This window comes from Myotis yumanensis, unplaced genomic scaffold, assembly GCF_028538775.1.
Source record: "Myotis yumanensis isolate MYYU_CA2020_CCGP unplaced genomic scaffold, mMyoYum1.0.hap1 SCAF_10, whole genome shotgun sequence".
Taxonomy (NCBI): domain Eukaryota; kingdom Metazoa; phylum Chordata; class Mammalia; order Chiroptera; family Vespertilionidae; genus Myotis; species Myotis yumanensis.
This window is the reverse complement of record NW_027223761.1, coordinates 46686023-46706317: the sequence shown is the minus strand read 5'-3', so window position 1 is coordinate 46706317 and position 20295 is coordinate 46686023. Positions and strand designations below refer to the sequence as shown.

The 20295-nt window shown below is 39.6% G+C and overlaps 1 protein-coding gene across 1 annotated transcript in view; it reads left to right on the top strand.

The window, feature by feature from the left end:
- The window catches only part of GDPD4 (glycerophosphodiester phosphodiesterase domain containing 4), an 85775-nt gene that overhangs the window by 44036 nt on the left and 21444 nt on the right, over window positions 1-20295 (top strand). Inside the window, exons 10-11 of the mRNA XM_070427045.1 lie at window positions 14091-14312; window positions 15219-15373. Coding sequence (XP_070283146.1) covers window positions 14091-14312; window positions 15219-15373 — 377 coding nt within the window. The remainder of the gene's footprint in view (window positions 1-14090; window positions 14313-15218; window positions 15374-20295) is intronic.

Sequence of the window (20295 nt, the reverse complement as noted above, 5' to 3'; positions counted from 1 at the left end):
CTGGCCCCACCCCCAATTGGCTCCCCCACCCTGATTGGGGGCGGAGCCAGCCAGCTAACCGCCTGCGTGCCCTTGCCCCCCACCAGCCCCACTCTGGATTGGCCCCCATTGGGGTGTGCTGGCTGGACCCCACCTGTGTATGAATTCATGCACTGGGCTTCTAGTGTGGGATATAAACAGAAAGTAACAAACAGACAAAAAACTAATAGACACAGACAACAGTACTGTGGTTACCAGAGGGAAAGAGGAGCAGGGTTGGTAGAAGAAGTTAAAGGGGGTCAAATATATGGTGACGGAAGGAGACTTTACTTTTGGATGGTGAATATACAGTGCAACATACAGATTATGTATTATAGTTTTGTACACTTGAAACCTATATAATCTTATTAATCGTCACTCAATAAATTTAATGAAAATTTTATAAAGATCTGTTTAAGTCAAAAGGAGTTAGTATGTGCCTTCAGTAAATTCCTGAAGCATAACTTCCCACGTAAATTGTTGCTTTTTCTCTAGAAACAGTGTCAACAGAATATGATGTCAATTATTCTGCCTCTTTTTCCCTCAGAGATTCTGGTACTATGGCTAATAATTTGTCATGTTTTGAATTAATATACTAATATTTATAGTGATAATTTGATAATCTGCAGCAGAATTTTCTGTGACTCCTGAAAATAATTTAGATGTAGTACATTTCTCTTGGTGGTGCTTTTTTATTTTTATTTTTTAACTCTTCACTATTGAAGGTATTACAAGTATTGTTCCTGTTCTTAGGGGGGAAATGGTCCTTCTTTTTCCCCCATTAACCTCTTCCAGCTTGCTACCATCCCACCACCCCCAATCAGGCCCTCACCACCCCATTGTCTGTGTCCACTGGTTATGCATATATGCATACAAGTTCATTGATTGATTTCTTCCCACCCAGCATCCCCTGCCTCCCCGCTAGGGTTCAACAGTGTTCATGCCTCTATGACTCGGTCTACTTTTGATCATCAGTTTATTTCGTTCATTAGATTCCACATATGAGTGAGATCATGTGATACTTAATCTTTCTCTGATTGGCTTATTTTGTTCAGCATAATACTCTCCTGGTCCATCCATGCTGTTGCAAATGGTATGAGTTCTTTCTTTTTTATTGCCACATAGTATTCCATTGTGTAAATGTACCATAGCTTTTTTATCCACTCATCTGCTGATGGGCACTTAGTCTGTTTCCAAGTCTTAGCTATTGTAAATTGTGCTGCTATGAACATAGGGGTTCATATATTCTTTCTGATTGGTGTTTCTGGTTTCTTGGGATATATTCCTAGAAGAGGGATGACTGGGTCAAATGGGAGTCCCATTTTTATTTCCTTGAGGAAACTCCATACTGTTTTCCACAGTGGCTGCACCAGTCTGCATTCCCAGCAGCAGTGTACTAGGGTTCCCTCTTCTCCCCAACCTCACCAACACTTGGTTGATTTGTTGATTATAGCCTTTCTGACAGGTGTGAGGTGATATCTCATTGTCATTTTGATTTGCATCTCTCGGATAATTAATGACTCTGAGCATTTTTTCATGACTCTTGGCTTTCTATATGTCCACTTTGGAAAGGTGTCTATTTAGGTCCTTTGCCCATTTTTAAATTGGATTGTTTGTCTTCCTTTTGTTAAGTTGTATGAGTTCCCTTTATATTTTGGAGATTAAACCCTTATCAGATGTATCATTGGCAAATATATTCTCTATTGTAGGGGGATTCTTGTTATTTTGATGATAGTTTCTTTTGCCATGCAGAAGCTTTTTATTTTCATGTAGTTTCATTTGTTTATTTTTGTCTTAGTTTCCATTGTCCTAGGAGATGTATGGGTAAATATATTGCTACGAGAGATGCCTGAGATTTTGGTGGCTATGGTTTCTTCTAGTACTTTTATGGTTTCACATCTTACATTTAAGTCTTTTATCCATTTTCAGTTTATTCTTGTGTATGATGTAAGTTGGTGGTCTAGTTTCATTTTTTGCATGTACCTGTTCAGTTTTCCCAACACCATTTATTGAAGAGACTGTTTCTGCTCCAATGTATGCTCTTGCCTTCTTTGTCAAATATTAATTGAGCATAGTGGCTTGGGTTGATTTCTGGGTTCTCTGTTCTGTTCCATTGATCTATATGCTTGTTCTTGTGCCAGTACCAGGCTGTTTTGAGTACAGTGGCTTTGTAGTATAAATACTTGATATCTGGTATTGTGATTCTTCCAACTTTGTTCTTCTTTCTAAAGATTGCTGTGACTATTCAGAGTCCTTTTCGGTTCCATATAAATTTTTGGAGAGTTTGTTCTAGGTTTGTGAAATATGTCATTAGTATTTTAATAGGGGTTGCATTGAATCTATAGATTGCTTTGGGTAGTATGGGCATTTTAATGATGTTGATTCTACCAATCCATGAACATGGTATATTCTTCTACTTGTTTATATCTTCCTCTATCTTTTTTTTTCAATGTCCTATAGTTTTCAAGGCCTTTTACCTCCTTGTTAGGTTTATTCCTAAGTATCTTAATTTTTTTTGTTGCAATGGTAAATGGGATTATTTTGGGGTTTTTTTTTTTTTAGTTTTTCTTTCTGAGAGTTCACTATCTACTTATATAAAAATCCTGGGTGTAACATCATGGCCAGAACCGCAACCAACTGGAAGGAAGGCAGTCCGGCAAGGGTCATCTTGGAAACGGCTGCGCCCTCCTCCAGCTGTTTCCTGGAGGCAGGAACCAGCCCTCAGGGCGGAGCATGGAAGTGAAATGATTTGTAATGGATCTATTATTGAAGCTACCTTTGGAAATACTGTATCTATAGGTCAGTGGTTCTCAACCTTGGCTGCACATTAGAATCACCTGTGAATCTTTTTAAAATCCTGATTTCTGGGCCTCATCCTTCAGAAATTCTGTTTCTTTGTTACTAATGTTGTGGCCCTACCCCATAACAAAAAAAGAATTTCCGAAGGAAGAGGCCCAGGAATCAGGATTTTAAAAAAGATTCCCAGGTGATTCTAATGTGCAGCCAAGGTTGAGAACCACCGCTATAGATAATATTAAAAATATATCTAAACGTGCAATTCTTTGTCCAAAAAATGAGCATGTTCAAAAATTAAATGAAGAAAATTTGGATATACTCGATGGAGATTTTCACACATATTTGAGTGATGATTCCATTGATTCCACAGATGATGCTGAAAAGAAAAATTTTCCCATCAAATTTCTTAATAGTATTACTCCTTCGGAATGCCGTGTCATAAATTAAAATTGAAAGTGGGTGCAATCATCATGCTATTGAGAAATCTCAATAGTAAATGGGGTCTTTGTAATGGTACCAGATTTATTATCAAAAGATTGCGACCTAACATTATCAAAGCTGAAGTATTAACAGGATGTGCAGAGGGAGAGGTTGTTCTGATTCCAAGAATTAATTTGTCCCCCTCTGACACTGGCCTCCCATTTAAATTGATTCGACGACGGTTTCCCGTGATGCCAGCATTTGTGATCACTGTTAATAAATCACAAGGACAAACTCTAGACAAAGTAGGTATGTTCCTACCTAAACCCATTTTTGCACATGGTCAGTTCTATGTTGCTTTCTCTCGAGTTTGAAGAGCATGTGACGTTACACTTCAAGTTCTAAATACTTCATCACAAGGGAAATTAGTCAAGCACTCTGAAAGTGTTTTCACTCTTAATGTGGTGTACAGGGAGATATTAGAATAAGTTTAATCACTTTATCAGTCATTGTTTGCATCACTGTTGTTTTTATATCATGTTTCTGTTGTTTTCATATCATGTTTTTGTTGTTTTCATATCATGTTTTTGTCGTTTTTATATCATGCCTCTGTGTTGTTGTTATATCCTTTTGTTACTGTTTATTTATTAACAAATTTATATATTATTTTCATATATATTTTACTAATTTCCTTTCATCTCTCACACTTCTATTATAGAGAAAGGGTAAATCCGCTAATTAATTCCCTTTTTAAAAAAAAATATATATTTTATTGATTTTTTACAGAGAGGAAGGGAGAGGGATAGAGAGTTAGAAACATTGATGAAAGAGAAACATCAATCAGCTGCCTCCTGCACACTCCCCACTGGGGATGTGCCCACAACCAAGGTACATGCCCTTGACCGGAATCGAACCTGGGACTCTTGAGTCCGCAGGCCGATGCTCTATCCACTGAGCAAAACCGGTTAGGGCAATTAATTCCCTTTTAATGTGCATGAATTTCGTGCACCGGGCTACTAGTTGGTGTATAAAAATGCTGTGGATTTTGGGGTATTAATTTTATATCCTGCTACGTTTCTTAATTCATTTATTAAATCAAGTAGTTTTTTGATGGAGTCTTTAGGGTTTTCTATGTACAGTATTATGTCATCTGCTAATAATGAGAGTTTTATTTTCTCCTTTCCAGTTTGGATTCCTTTTATTTCTTCTTCTTGTCTGATCACTGTGGTCAGGACTTCCAGAACTATGTTGAACAAGAGTGGTGAAAGAGGGCATCTTTGTCTTGTCCTTGTTCTTAGGGGAAATGGTTTTAGTTTTCGCCCATTGAGTATGATGTTGGTTGTAGGTTTGTCATATATGGCCTTTACTATGTTGAGATATGTTCCCTCTATTCCCAAAAAAGGGTGTTGGATTTTATCTAAAGCTTTTTCTGCATCGATTGATATGATCATGTGATTTTTGTCTTGCAATCTGTTTATGTGCTGTATCACATTTATTGATTTGCGAATATTGTACCAGCCTAGCATCCCTGGAATAAATCCCACTTGGTCATGATGTATGATCTTTTTAATGTATTACTGGATCTGGTTTGCTAGAAATTTGTTGAGGATTTTAGTGTCTATGTTCATCAGGGATATTGGCCTGTAGTTCTCTTTCTTTGTTGTGTCTTTATCTGGTTTTGGAATTAGAGTGATGGTAGCCTCATAGAAAGAGTGTGGTAGTGTTCCTTCTCTTGAATTTTTTGGAATAGTTTGAGGAGTAGAAGTGTTAGTTCTTCTTTGAATATTTGGTAAAACTCCCCTGAGAATCCATCTGGACCAGGGCTTTGGTTTGCTGGGAGTCTTTTTTTTATTACTGCTTCAATTTCATCAGTAGTCATCAACTTAATCAGGGTTTCTGATTCTTCCTGATTGAGTTTTGAAAGGTTGTATTTTTCTAGGAATATGTCCATTTAATACATGTTGTCTCATTTGTTGGAATAAAGTCATTCACAGTATTTTATGATTATTCTTTGTGTTTCTGTGGGGTCAGTTGTTACTTCATCTCTTCTGTTTCTGATTTTGTTTATTTGGGTCCTCTCTTTTTGTTTTATGGTGAGCTTGGCTAAAGGTCCATCAGTCTTGTTTATCCTTTCAAAGAACCAGCTCTTGGTCTTATTGATCTTATTGTATTTTTTTGTTGTTGTTGTTGGGGTTTTTTTGTTTGTTTTATTTAGTTTAGTTTTGTTTTGTTTTGTTTTTTTGGTCTCTATGTCATTTATTTCCGTTCTGATCTTTATTATTTCCTTCCTTCTACTTGTTATGGGTTTTTCTTCTTGTTCTCTTTCTAATTCTTTAAGTTTTAGTGTTAGAAAACATTGCCAGTTTTTCTTGTTTTTTTGAGGGAGGCCTTCCCTTTTAGGACTGCTTTCACTGTGTCCCATAGGTTTTAGATTGTTGTGTGTGCATTTTCCTTTGTTTCCAGGATTTTTTTTATTTCTTCTTTGATCTCTTTGGTGACCCATTCATTGTTTAATAGCATGCTATTTAGTTTCCATGTGTTTGATTTTTTGAGCATTTTTATTGTAGCTGATTTCTAATTTCATGCCATTGTGGTCCGGGAAGATGCTTGATATGATTTCAATCTTCTTGAATTTGTAGAGACTTAGCTTGTGTCCTAACATGTAGTCTATATTTGAAAATGGTCCATATATACTTGAGAAGATTGTGTATTCTGTAGCTTTGGGGTGGAATGTTCTGAAGATGTCAATTAGTTCTATCTGTTCTAGAATGTCATTTAGGATTGCTGTTTCCTTGTTGAATTTTTGCCTAGAAGATTTATCCAGTGATGTCAGTAGGGTATTAAAGTCCTCTACTGTGATTGTATTTCTGTTGATCTCTCCCTTGATATGCTCCAGAAGCTTTTTAAAATATATTTAGATGTTCCTGTATTGGGTGCATATATGTTTACCAGGGTTATAGCCTCTTGTTGTATAGATCCCTGTAGTATTATGAATGACCTTTTTTATCTCTTGTTATAGCTTTCACTTTGAGGTCTATTTTGTCAGTATAAGTATTGCTACCCCAGCTTTTTTTTTTTTCATTTCCATTTGCCTGAATTTTTTTTTTTCATCCCTTCACTTTCAGTCTGTGTGAGTCCTTTGTTCTGAAATGGGTCTCTTATAGAAAGCATGTATATAGATCATGTTTTCTTATCCATTCAGCTACCATATGTCTTTTGATTGGAGCAGTTAATTCATTTACATTTAAGGTTATTATTGATAGGTACCTATTACCATTTTTATTTTTGATGTATATATTCCTTATTCCCTTTCTATTTCTTCTTTTTACAACAATCCCTTTGGCGTTTCTTGCATTGCTGGCTTGGCGGTAATAAACTCCCTTAGCCCTTTTTTTTTTTTTTTTTTGTCTGTGAGGCTTCTGAATTCACCTTCAATTTTGAATGATAGCCTTGCTGGATAGAGTATTCTTGGATTCAGTCCACTGCTTCACATCACTTTATATACTTCATGCCAATTCCTTCTGGCCTGAGAAATCAGCTGATGGTCTAATGGGGGATCCCTTGTAGATAACTTTCATTCTCCCTCTGGCAGCCTTTAAGATTCTTACTTTGTCTTTTGCCAGTTTAATTACAATGTGTCTTGGTGTCAGTCTTTTGAGGTTCATCTTGTTTTGGACTCTCTGTGCTTCTTTTTTCTTCCCAAAGTCATGGAAGTTTTCTGTCATTATTCCTTCAAACAGGTTTTCTATTCCTTGCTCAGCTTCCTCTCCTTCTGGTACCCCTATTATGCAGATGTTTCATTTCATGTTGTCCCATAGTTCCCTTAGACTCTCCTGCTTTTACATTTTTTTCCAGTTGCTGCTCTGCTTGGGTGTTTTTTTTCTACCTTGTCTTCTAACTTGCTGAATCAGTCCTTAGCTTCTTCTAGTCTACTGTTGAAATTTTCCATTGTGTTCTTTATTGCAGCTGTATGATTCTTCTTTTCCTCTTGATTCTTACACATGTTGTTGAATTTCTCATCTAGACATTTGAGCATCTTTGTAACCATTACTCTGAATTCTTTCTTTGACAAATTGCTTGCCTACATTTCCTTCAGTTTCTTTCCTGGTGATTCCTCCTTTTCTTTCATTTGGGGGTTATTTCTTTGTTTCTCCATTTTTGCTGTCTCTCTGTATTAGATCAGACTGCTACGCCTCCCAGATTTTTGAATTGGTCTTATGTAGTAGATGTTTTTTGGGACTCAATGGTGCACACTTTCAGGTCTCCTGGGCTGGGTCCCCTGCTTAAGATATTTGGGTTTTCCTAATGTAGTTGGGTCTTGAATGTTATTGTCCCATTCATGGATGGAGTCTCTTCTCAGGGTGTCTGATTATGTGGTTCGCTCCCAACCACATCGTGCCAACCATTGTGGAGGCGCTGACCAAACAGCACAAAATACAACACGACAAGACATGAGGCAGTAGGAACAGAACACAAGACACCCATAGCCCCAATAAAACTGACCACCAGAAAAAAGAGAATTGGGAAATAGAAAAAAGAGCAAGAATGTTAGCAAGGGGAAAAAAAGAAAGAATATGGGGAGAAAACACAAGAAAACAAATAAACCAAAAAGTACAAACAAAAAACAGCCAGAAAAAAGTGGGGGGGGGGGGGGGGGGGGGGGGGGTGGAATCTGTAGATGCAAAGCTTAAATAGAGAAAATAAGGTTAAGGAATTGGATAAATAGGGGTAGAACCATGGTTTAGCATAGAGGAGGGAGAAAAATGAAAAGACAAGAAGAAACAATTTTTAAAAATTTTTTGAAAAGAATAGAGGAGACAGCAGATAAGCCTAAATTTAGGTTGTGAAGCAGGTTAAGAAATTGGGAGAAGAAAAGAGAAAAAATAAAAAATTGAGTAGTGAAGAAAAAGAGAAGAGAAGGGGAAATGGAGTAGGAGGAGGAAAGAGGAAATTGGGTATATGAATAAACCAACAGAGACTTGAATAATATCCATAAAGCAGATAAAGAAGAGCCACTTTTTAAAAGGGGAAAAAAGAAAGGAAAGAGGAAAACTAAAATAGAGAAAGGAGAAAAAATGGGAGAAAAAGTAGAAGTGAGGAAGAAAAAGGCGCAAAAAAGTAAAAAAAAAAAATCAAAAATAAAATAAGATAAAATTAAATTAAAAATTTTTTAAAAATAAAAAAAAAATGAAGTGTCTGCTTCAGCTGAGTTTTAATGCCCCATAGGAGTTGGTTTAGGACTCCACTTATCTGTTCTTTCTGCTAATTCTGGGCTTCCTGTTAGGTACTGAGGTGGCTGGCCACAGTTAGTCACTGTCTTTTGGCTTTTAGCACCCTGCTTGAAGTGCCAAGCGATCCACAGGTCCTCTGCTCATGTCTGTCTCTACAGGCCTTGGCTGCAAACATGCGGGGTCAGTCTGCCCTCTTTGCCTGTCTGCCAGCTGTCAGTCTCAATCACTCAAGCATCTGTTTCTGACAGAGCTTTAGGTGGGGTTGATGCTGTTTCACTTTCAGGGAATAAGATGGATATTTTATTCCTGACCCAGAGCTACTATTCTGTGAGTGGCCCAAAATATTACTCTGGCCTTGGTTGGTCAGAGATCCTTATATGGAGACCACTGGCAATCTGGAGTTTTTATCAGTCTGGTTCTAGAATAGTGGGGTAGGTAACCTCTCTTCTAATGCAGTCACTGAGAGCTCTTGGGACTATTCAGACCTATAAGCTTGGCCTCTACCTTTGTTTCCTCTGTAAAGCTCAGAATGCAGGGTATGGTAGGCCATATTACCTGCCTTGGGGTTACTGGGCGGGGCTAAGTCTTCTCTGGAGAAATGGCCGCTTTGGTTCAGAACCGTAAGAATGTCCCACTGCAGGACTCCTGGTCACATCTCCCTGCCCCGCTTCCCTCCCCAGCCTCTTCTCAGGCACCTCAAGTCTGTGCTTCTCTCCTTGCGCCGAAGCCTGAAGCCTCGGGTGAGTGCTTGCAATGGAAAAGTCCTGTGTTCTGTGTTTAGAGAAAAAAAGCAAAGACAACACAACAACGAAACTGCATGTTTCTCTCTCCCCACCTTGGGCTGCCTTTCGGGCCACCTTTTGCAGTGCAGCCTTTTGAGGTTGTGGTCTTGGGTCCAGATTCCCCGGCAGACAGCAGCCCTGTGGCTTTTCCTTTTCACAGTTGGATGTTACACCTGTCTCCAAGGGATGTGGCTTTGGTGCAACACAGCTTCCTCCTCACCCTCTTGGCCAGCTGGCCAGCCTCCCCTCTTAAGCCCATGTTCCCATTCCTACCGCTCTCCAGGCATCCTCTGCCCTTCCTTGTTGTAAATTGTCTCCTCAGCTGTGTCTAATTTGTAACTGCCGGGTGGTTGTTCTCCGATTTAGTTGCATTTTTAGTCTGTCTCCAGGACGAGGTGCATGACACATCTGTCTATTTGGCTGCCGTTTTTTCATTCTCTGGTGGTGCTTTTTACAAAGTAGATTTCTAATGATGAAATTTATAGGAAAGTGCCATAGAGAAGAAAGGAGTGTTTCTGACAGTGGCCTCAAAATAACAGTTATATTTTGGGACATATAAAGGACTTGGGATTGTTAGACATTCCCACTACTTCAATGGTTTTATTTTTATTTATTTATTATTTTTTATTAAATCTTTATTGTTCAGATTACATTTGTTCCTCTTCCCCCCCCCCCCCCATAACTCCCCTCCTCCCAGTTCCTGCCCCACCCTCCGCCCTCACTCCTCACCCACTGTCCTCATCCATAGGTGCACGATTTTTGTCCAGTCTCTTCCCGCATCTCCCATTCCCCTTTCCCCCCCAAGAATAGTCTGTCCATTCCCTTTCTATGTCCCTGATTCATTATAATCACCAGTTCATTCTGTACATCAGATTATTTATTCACTTGATTCTTAGATTCACTTGTTGATAGATGCATGTTTGTTGTTCACAATTTGTATCTTTACCTTTTTCTTCTTCCTCTTCTTAAAGGATACCTTTCAGCATTTCATATAATACTGGTTTAGTGGTGATGAACTCCTTTAGCTTTTCCTTATCTGTGAAGCTCTTTATCTGACCTTCAATTCTGAATGATAGCTTTGCTGGATAAAGTACTCTTGGTTGTAGGTTCTTGGTATTCAGCACTTTGAATATTTCTTGCCATTCCTTTCTGGCCTGCAAAGTTTCTGTTGAGAAGTCAGCTGACAGTCTTATGGGTATTCCCTTGTAGGTAATTGAGTCTCTTTCTCTTGCTCCTTTTAAGATTCTCTCTTTGTCTTTTGCTCTTGGCATTTTAATTATGATGTGTCTTGGTGTGGTCCTCTTTGGATTCCTTTTGTTTGGGGTTCTCTGTGCTTCTTGGACCTGTAAGTCCATTTCTTTCACCAGGTGGGGGAAGTTTTCTGTCATTATTTCTTCAAATAGGTTTTCAATATCTTGCTGTCTCTCATCTTCTGGCACCCCAATAATTCTGACATTAGTGCACTTGAAGCTGTCCCAGAGGCTCCTTACACTATCTTCGTATTTTCGGATTCTTTTTTCATTTTGCTTTTCCTGTTGGGTGTTTTTTGCTTCTTCGAATTTCAAATCTTTGGCTTGATTCTTGCGCTCCTCTGTTCTGCTATTGGGTATAATATTCTTTATTTCAGTCCGTGTATGCTTAATTTCTAGTTTCTTTATCGTAGCATCGAGGGTCTCATTAGTTTTTGTGAGGCTCTCCATAAGTTTTTTGCAAGCCCTCAAAATTGCGTTTTTTAGCTCCATATCCTCCATTTCTGTCATGTTTTTTTGTCTCCGCATTTTTTATGCTTTCTTGGTGCACCCCCTTGTGGTCTTTGTGTGCAGTCTTGTTCTAGTTAAGCCTTGATTTTTTTAGTTAATACTGAGGGATTTGACCACCAGGCTGACTGGCTATGAGAATCAGCTGTGTGGAAAACTTCTGTCCTCTGGGGAGGTGCTAATCTAGCCTTTGCCTGAGGCGATCCAGCAAATGGCTCTGTGCAGGGCTTTGGCGGGGCGGGATCAACAGGGTGGGTGGAGGGAGCAGTTATGGCTGCTCTCAGTTCCTTCCCAGAGGCTCTGCTTCTCAGAACCCCGGCAGCTGCTGCAAACCTTTGTATTTTCCACACTGCGCCTCCTCTGAGCCTCGGTTTGCTGTTCTCTTTCCTTCTAGTTGAAGAGTCTCTCCTCAGCCAGCTTTCCTGTGGTTCTGGGTGATGTCTGTTCCGTCTTTTAGTTGTATTTTTGAAGTGGTTGTTTGCGGCAGCAGTCTCCGGTGTTTACCTATGCCACCATCTTGGTTCCTACTTCAATGGTTTTAGTGCTCTGAACAATCTCATTTTCTGGATTAATAAATTTTTTTTAAAGGTGGTGGCTTATGTATCAACAAGAAAATATATATATTATTATTCATCTATATTTACAGATAGTTCTAAAAAAATTGCTGATTGAATGGTAATGTTTTCCTTTAAGTAGGGTCATTTGGCAGATTTTGAATAATTGTCCTACTTTTTAATCAATATGACACATTGGATTGTCCACTGGACCATCTACTTGCAGTTATTCTAAGCATAGGCCTAGAGAACCAAAGACCTTTTTAGTATTGTTTTTAATTGAGGAACTAGGTATTTTATGTGGAGAACTGGAAATTTGTTTTCATTTTTATCTTGCTACTTTCTAAGCTTTTAAAAATGTTTACCCACAATTTAGAGATAGTCTAAACAGGCATCATCCCATTCCTATTTATTTTTTCTGACTAAGTCGCCTATTTTATGTATAAAAAAAGAGACTTGATTTACTTCAGCTGTTAGTTCTACCCCATAATAACATTTAAAGCTTACTGGAATCTAGTTTTAAACTCTCCTGTTGCTTAATCTTTATTATTTTTGCTATTTTGAATTTTCATCCAATTTATTCTTAAAGGAAAGGTTTCATAAATGTCTTTCTAGAGTGCATTTCCTATTCCTTTTTCCCATTCAAACACAGTTAAGAAAAATTATGCACAGTTTAGTCATGTAAATCCCACCTTGGTCTATGCCTACTGTTATTTTAATATTTAAATGAGTCAGTTGGTCTAGATCGGGTGTAGAGTCAAACAAAATCTTGAATCCTAAAGCAAATTTCTGTTTTTCTGAGACTGAAGAAAACCCTCATTGTAGACCTCCGCTCAGATATAGACTATGTTTAATTCAGCTTCTGTGATCTGCCTTACAGTCTAGCATGGGGATATTGTGAAATGTGGTTGTATATTTCCTGAGAGAAAAGTGAGAAAGGGCGGCTTGTTAAAAAGGTCAAGGAAAGGAAAAGAAATAGAAAAGGTGAGAATGAGAATGAAGATAAAGTTGTGCAGAGAGAAAGAGGTTGAGTTACACAAATGTGAGGTGGCTACTGCTTGCTTCACTGACTTCACCCACAAATAATCTACAACTGGTAAATGATAATAAAAACAGCCATCTGTTATATTTAAATAGCTAATACATGTATGGACTGAGGTGTAGAATGAAATGCTGTGTATTACACAGAAAAATGGACAGTTTCTGCTGTGAGGGAGTTACATTTCAGTTGAGGCAGTAGAGAGTAAGGGAACTAAGTGAATTGTGCACTTTTCTATGTACTGAACATGCTCCTAGACCCTGTACATATTTTATCCTATTTAATTTTCAGAATAATCTTGAAGTAGATAGCTTACCTGGCCTCCCCCCTCTCCCTCACCCCCCTCCCCCCCCCCCCCCCCCCCCCCCCCGTCCTCTACTTTCTGGTTTGGGCAATGAAGACTTGGAGAATTTAAATGGTTCTACCAATTACACAGCAAGAAGCATATAAAGCCAGGTTTTGAATTTGGTGTAAGATATCCACAGATAACTATAGAAGGCAGAATGAGACATTCAAATACAGGGGCACAAAAATGGGCCATTGAACTTTAACACTATTAAAATCTTTTTAGTTCAGGAATATTTAAGGCTTCATGAAGGAGGTAGCATTTGAACTGGGCTTTGCAGGTTGAGGGTAGGATTTTTAACAGGTGAATATGACAAAGAAGGCAAATGAGTAATAAGAACTGGTATTGACTCCAATTCAGTCTGAAGCCAAAGCCTATTTCTTTTTAAAAAAAATGTTTTTATTGATTTTGAGAGAGAGAGGAAAGGAGAGGGATATATAGAGAGAAACATCTATGAGAGAGGAACATTATCGATTGGCTGCTTCCTGCAAAGCCCCTACTGGTGATTGAGCCAGCAACCAAGGTTCATGTCCTTGACTGGAATAGAACCCAGGACCCTTCAGTCCGCAGGCCAAAGCTCTATCCACTGAGCCAAACCAGCTAGGGCCCAAAGCCTATTTCTAGAACAGTGTGAGCAAATGTTGGAAGCCAGGGCAACTGAAAAGGGATACCTTGAGTTATAGAAAAAAGTCTGAAAAGGAAGGTTAAGACAGGAACATGAAGGTCTTTCAGTGCAAATACAACAGGGTCTTTGATATAGATAAAAATATTCCAAATACCATAATTAGCTACGGAGTCTCTATTTTTAAAATATTCATCATCGATCAACTGCCTCCTGCATGCCCCCAACCGGCGATCAAGCTTGGAACTGGGGCATGTGCCCTGACCAGGAATTGAACCAGGGACCTCTTCATTAATGGATTGATGTTCAACCACTGCGTCACACCAGCTGAGCTGGAGTCTATATTTTATTTTTCTCCTTGGTAACTATTATCTCAGTTGTTTATTTCCTCCTGGCATTACCAGTATTTCAGAGGGCCTGGTGTTGAATGATAATGGAGCAACATGGAGGTGGGGCCATATAGCAGGAAAATTGGAAAATGCTTTTGATAGGAGCCAATGTATTCTCTGATGTATTTATTTTTAGAGGAAGCCATTTTACAATATGAAACCCTTATCAGAGGCTGATGAAGAAAAAGCAGGAAGTCAGAAGATTCCAAAACTAAGTGATTATTTGGATATTGCACGGAAGACAAATAAATACGTGATATTTGATCTTAATGGCCCTCCACCAAAACATCCTCTCAGAAGTACATATGTACGTCGTGTAGTAGATGTGATTCTTAAATCTAAAATTGAGCAACATTTGGTATGTCTATCTCAGTATTTATGGTAGAGGTTGGGAGGTGGGTAGCATGTCCCAAGAGTATAGCAGTTGAACTTACCCTATCTTACAGATCTTCTCTGGGATCCTTAAATAAATTTGCTCCCTTTAGAAATGGAAATTATTGCTTATACATTACATGAAGCAACCTAAGAATGACTCACTTATTTTTATTTCACTGGGGGGAAACATTGAGGTTTGTTGCTATTCCAAACCAAACGAAATATCAGCAGTGTAATGACCATCTGATGTGACCTGACCAGGAATTGAACCAGGGATCTCTTCATTAATGGATTGATGTTCAACCACATGCACCAAAGTAGAACTATTAGAAAGGGCCTGGGTACACTAATGCATTGAGGACTTGGTTTCAATTAATGATGAATAAGCTGGGTCTTACTTGAGCATAGATTTGTTCATCATGTTTTTCAGAAGGAACTCTCTGCATTGGGGTAGTCAATTATTCCAAATCTCTTAAATTCTCAGAATATAGAAGAGTGCTATGAGTCGGGGAAAATGGGTCTTTTTACCAATGGAACTATTTGCACAGATGAGTCATAATGAGCCCTCTCAAGGATGATGTTTAGCATCATCAGCCAGAGGAGATGTTTATGGTGGGAACACCTGCCAGGCCCTCATCCACTTTGGCTAGTGTGACACAATGGACCCTTGACCCATTATATTACCTGAGGAAACTCAACTGCAGAACAACCCTGGTGAAAGCCCCATTGTAAGAATTTATCAGACAATATTAGGCCAAGGGCTAGAATCTCCCTCTGCTCCCTATAGACTGCCACCAGTGCTGGAATGGGGCTCCATCTATTGTACAGGGAACTGTTTGTACCTAGATAGCTGATGATTCACTGAAAAATGTCCTGTTTCTTCTTACAGGTTTATTGGTTGCCTGGTTTTGATAGGGACTATGTGAGGTGGAGAGCTCCTAATTTTCAGCATGTGGGCCGGTTAGATCCTGTTGATGAACTTAAAAAAGAAAATATCAGTATAATAAATGTTGATTACAAGAGGTTGTTCCACAACGGGTTGAGGTAAGTGTTTGACCACACCTCTCTAAGCATGCACTGCTTTACTTTTTTTTTTTTTTTTCGCTTAAAGTATTACAAAGGGTATTACATAAGTTTACTTGCACAAAATCTGCATTCTAACCAAACTACTTAGCTTCCCCTTACCATCTCAGGATTCTGTGTGTGGCTATCTTTTTGGAATCCCATATTCTCCTCTTCTTGCTCTTCCCTCATTTCTTCCTCCCCACCTCTACCAACCAATATTTATCATGTATAGATTATATGCCTGGAACATAGTCTTCAGCCTCTTCTTCTTTGTGCTTTAATCTCTCATCAGTGAACACGTTTTTGTATGCTTGGCATTTTTTGTTTTCATATAAGGTGACTGTTGAAAAGTCAGAACTCGAGAGGTGTTTATTTCCTCCAGCCATTACCAGAAGGATTGCAGTATCTCATGAATAGCTTTGTTATCCAGATAGCCAGATTTCTAAAAGGCATAATTAAGAACATTACTACATCATTATTTTAAAAACTTAAAGCAGCCAAGCATGAGAATAAACTAAAATTATTAACCACCACATTTATAAATATACCAGAGGCCCAGTGCACAGATTCATGCACCAGTGGGGTCCCTTGGCATAGCCTGTGGGGATCCTGCCGAAACTGGCAGTCCAATGCTGCCTGCTGCTCCTGCTCATCCTGGCCCCACTGTGCCTGCCGCTGCAGCCGCTCAGTAGGCTTGTCTGATGCGGTCTCTGGGTTGCGGCAGCCAGCCGTGAGCCCTGCGTCTGCCGCCCATATGTCAGCTGAGCAATGCTTCCACTGTGGGAGCTCACTGACCACCAGGGGGCAGTTCCTGTGTTGAGCGTCTGCCCCCTGGTGATCAGTGCATGTCATAGCAACCAGTCCACCAGTCGTTCAGTCATTCAGTCGTTCAGTCACTTAGGCTTTTATATATATATACTAGAGGCCCGGTGCACAAAAATTTGTGCACTCGGCGGGGAGGGGGGGTTCCTCAGCCCAGCCTGTGCCCTCTCGAAGTCTGGGACCCCTCAGGGGATGACCACCTGCTGGCTTAGGCCCACTCCCCGGGGGATTGGGCCTAAGCTGGCAATCAGACATCCCTCTGGCAGCCCGGCAGCCCTCGGGGGATGTCCACTTGCCAGCGGGGAGCAGGCCTAAACTGCAGTCGGACATCCTTAGCGCTGCTGAGGAGGCGGGAAAGGCTCCCACCACCACCGCTGTACTGGCAGCCATCAGCCTGGCTTGTGGCTGAGCAGAGCTCCTCCAATGTGAGAGTGCACCGACCACCAAAGGACGGCTCCTGCATTGAGCATCTGCACCCTGGTGGTCAGTGTGTGTCATATTGACCAGTCATTCCCAGTCCTTCTGCTGTTAGGGTCAGTTTGCATATTACCCTTTTACTATATAGGATAGAGGCCTGGTGCACGGGTGGATGCCCGCTGGTTTGCCCTGAAGGGTGTCCTGGATCAGGGTGGGGGTCCCGCTTGGGTGCCTGGCCAGCCTGGATGAGGGGCTGATAGCTGTTTTCAGCTGTTCACACCCCCTTCAGGGTAGGGGTCCCCACTGGGGTGCCTGGCCAGCCTGGATAAGGGGATGATGGCTGTTTGCAGCTGGTCACACCCCCTTCAGGGTGGGGGTCCCCACTGGGGTGCCTGGCCAGCCTGGATGAGGGGATGATGGCTGTTTGCAGCTGGTCACACCCCCTTCAGGGTGGGGGTCCCCACTGGGGTACCTGGCCAGTCTGGGTGAGGGGCTGAGGACCATTTTCAGGCTGGCGGGTGACTAAAGCTCCCAACCTCTCCTTTTTTTCTTTTTCTTTTTTTATTCTGGGATTTATTTACCTTCTATGGCTGTCACTGGAGCTGAGAGCTGGCTTTAGCTCTGAGGCTCGGCTCCAGCTCTGAGACCTCGGCTGCTGAAAGCAGGTATCTGGGTTTGTTTGGCTTCTATAATTGAAACACTGTTGCAGGTCTGTTATGGGTTCACTCAGCGAGATAGACCACCGACTCAGAATTTAAATTTAAGAGACTTTATTAAGCTGGCCAGCTGACTACAGTTACAGCACCCTGCCGAGACAGAGGCTGAACTGCAGCATTGACTGCAAGAGTTACATTTTATTATTAAATTTTGTGGAGGCCCAGAGAAAAATGTGTCTTTCAAATTCTGGGCCCCCCAATATGGAGGAAACTCTCTTTATTTATACTTTCTCCAGTCTTTTATCTCCCAAATTTGGAATGAGACTTCCGGGCCTTCTGAGAAAGTAGGCCTGCATGCTGGGAAGGAGCCATGAGACCATATCTCAAGGCCTGGCCTGATGTCAGTGCCTTCCTATCTATGTATTTTAGGAACAGACAGCACAGCATGACCCGTCTGGCCAAAGCGCCAGATATGCAGCCCAGCACAGCTCCAGCTCCGAGGCCGGCTGGCTGAAAGCAGGTTTCTGGGGTTTGTTTAGCTTCTATATTTGCAACATTGTTTTTTAGAGTGCAGCTCAGAGGCCGGCAGCGGCAGGCGGGAACTTTGGCTTCCTCCATCACTGGAGCAAGCAAGCCTCCTGTTCGCTTTAGCTGCCTGGCTGCCGGCCGCCATCTTGGTTGGCAGTTAATTTGCATATCGCCCTGATTAGCCAATGGGAAGGGTAGCGAAGTTATGGTTAATTAACATGTTTCTCTATTATTAGATAGGATAGATGGTTAGAGACACTTTTAAGAAATAAAAGCACCTGGGATAAAATGGTCACTTTTTCAAACTTAACTTTTATTAATCACTGATTAATTTAACCCATATCCCCTTTTTCTTATATTTAAAAATACGTTTTTCAGATAATTCTAAATGTTTCAGAGACAAAGTTTTCCTTGGCGATGTTATCGTCTATACTCAAAATCCCCTTTTTAAAAAATCCCCCTAGATAACTTTCTGCATCTCAAACCATGAACTAAGCTGTGGGATGCACCTAAGTTCCTGCTCCTGCTTTTCCTGCCTCTTGGCCATGGGATAGTTTAACATAAAATATGGCTCTTTTTAAGCATTGGAAGTTTTGTTACCTTTATTTCCTAATTAGGAGATTTCTCTTTGCCCAACTACTCCTCTATTTTGAATGTATTTCTATAATTTTAATTTTTTTAAAAATATATTTTTATTGATTTCAGAGAGGAAGGGAGAGAGATAGAAACATCAATGATGAGAGATAATCATTGATCGGCTGCCTCCTGCATTCCTCACATTGGGGATCAAGCCTGCAACCTGAGCATGTGCCCTTGACCAGAATCAAACCCAGGACACTTCAGCCCACAGGCCAACGCTCTATTCACTGAGCCAAACCAGCTAGGGCTAATTTTAACTTTTTTAAAAGAGAAAATGGCTCTAAAATTATTTGCTTTTCTTCTAATCATAATTTAGATTAATTTAGTAGTTGAGAAAGAATTTTAATAGATTTTATTTATTGAGCATTTATTATGTTCATGTTCTGTGGTTGGTAAACCACAGGCTCTTTTTCAAATCCTAACCTATTCATCATAGGACTTTGGACAAGTTTCTAATTGTCAGTTTTCTCATTTGTAAATTGAGAATAACAGTAACCTGTTCGAATTGTGAAATTATTAAATGAGAATTCTTATTATGCACATGGCAAAATGCTGGGCAAATGTAAGAACACAATTAATGTTAGCTTCTACCTTTATCTTTACCATCCTTACATGCTGTGTCCTGGAAATTATCTTGATCCCCATTTTGCAAGTGAGGAAACTTGCCTCTAAAGAGGAAAAGTTCATACAGTTGGTCAGTAGGGGACCAAACCGAGTAAATATAGGTCTGGCAGATTCCAGAGTCCAAATTATTTGACCACTGTGCCTTTAAATTTATACATTGGCCATAGTTACATGAGTACAGTTTCAACTGGCATCTGAATTAAGAGGGGTCATATACTGACTCCTATTCTGAAAAGTTAACATAAGCAAGGCATCATCTTTTGCCTTAAGGAAAGCATATATTCTAGTAGGAAAAATAGGGGCTTTTTCTATATAGCTGTAATATAAAGCTGATGATAATAAATTCATGAGTTGGACTTTATTTCAAGACATCCCCCTCAAGAACCACTAAATTTTAAGAAATTAAGCGGTTGTACTTTCAGTTACTGGTATTTGTATAATATTTGTGACCAGGATATTTAGGATTATGATCACATTTTCAATACATTCTCTATAATCAGTGCTCACTTTCTAGTCTCTCAGACCATTGTAACATGACATGGTGACCTTGCCATTTTGACAGATTGGTTTAAATACATTATTATAACCAAAAGTATATTAATATGTATAGAGATGCCCTCTGTTTTACTTTCTGATGTGGGATTTTTAAGTGTTTTTTTAATTTTTTTTAATTTTAAAAGCTAATTTCTTAAGGTGATATTTCATAAAAGTAACTATTTTAAAGTGAACAGTTTAGTGACATTAGCACATTCACAGTATGTGCAACTATCACCTCTAATTCTGATACTGGAAATGTTTACTTTCCCTCTTTTTCCTGGACAATCTTGCTAGGGGGTTATGAATTTTATTTATCATTTCAAAACACCAAATTTTGGCTTTGTTAGTTTTTTCTTGCATGTTTTTTTTTCCTGTTTATTGATTTCTACTCTTACCTTTATTGTTGTCTCTCTTTGATTTACTTTAGGTTTAATTTGCTTTTCTTTTATTAGGTAGCTTCTTTACCTACATAAAAAATTAGGTGATTGATTTTAGATCTCACTCAAAGCTATAAATTTCCCTGTAAACAGTGCTTTAATAGCACCCCACAAATAATTTTGATATATTGTCTTTATTATAATTCAATTTAAAATATTTTAAATTCTCCCTAATTTCCATCTTACTCATAGATTATTTAGAAGTGTGTTAACTTTAAAAAAAAATTTTGTGGCCGAACTA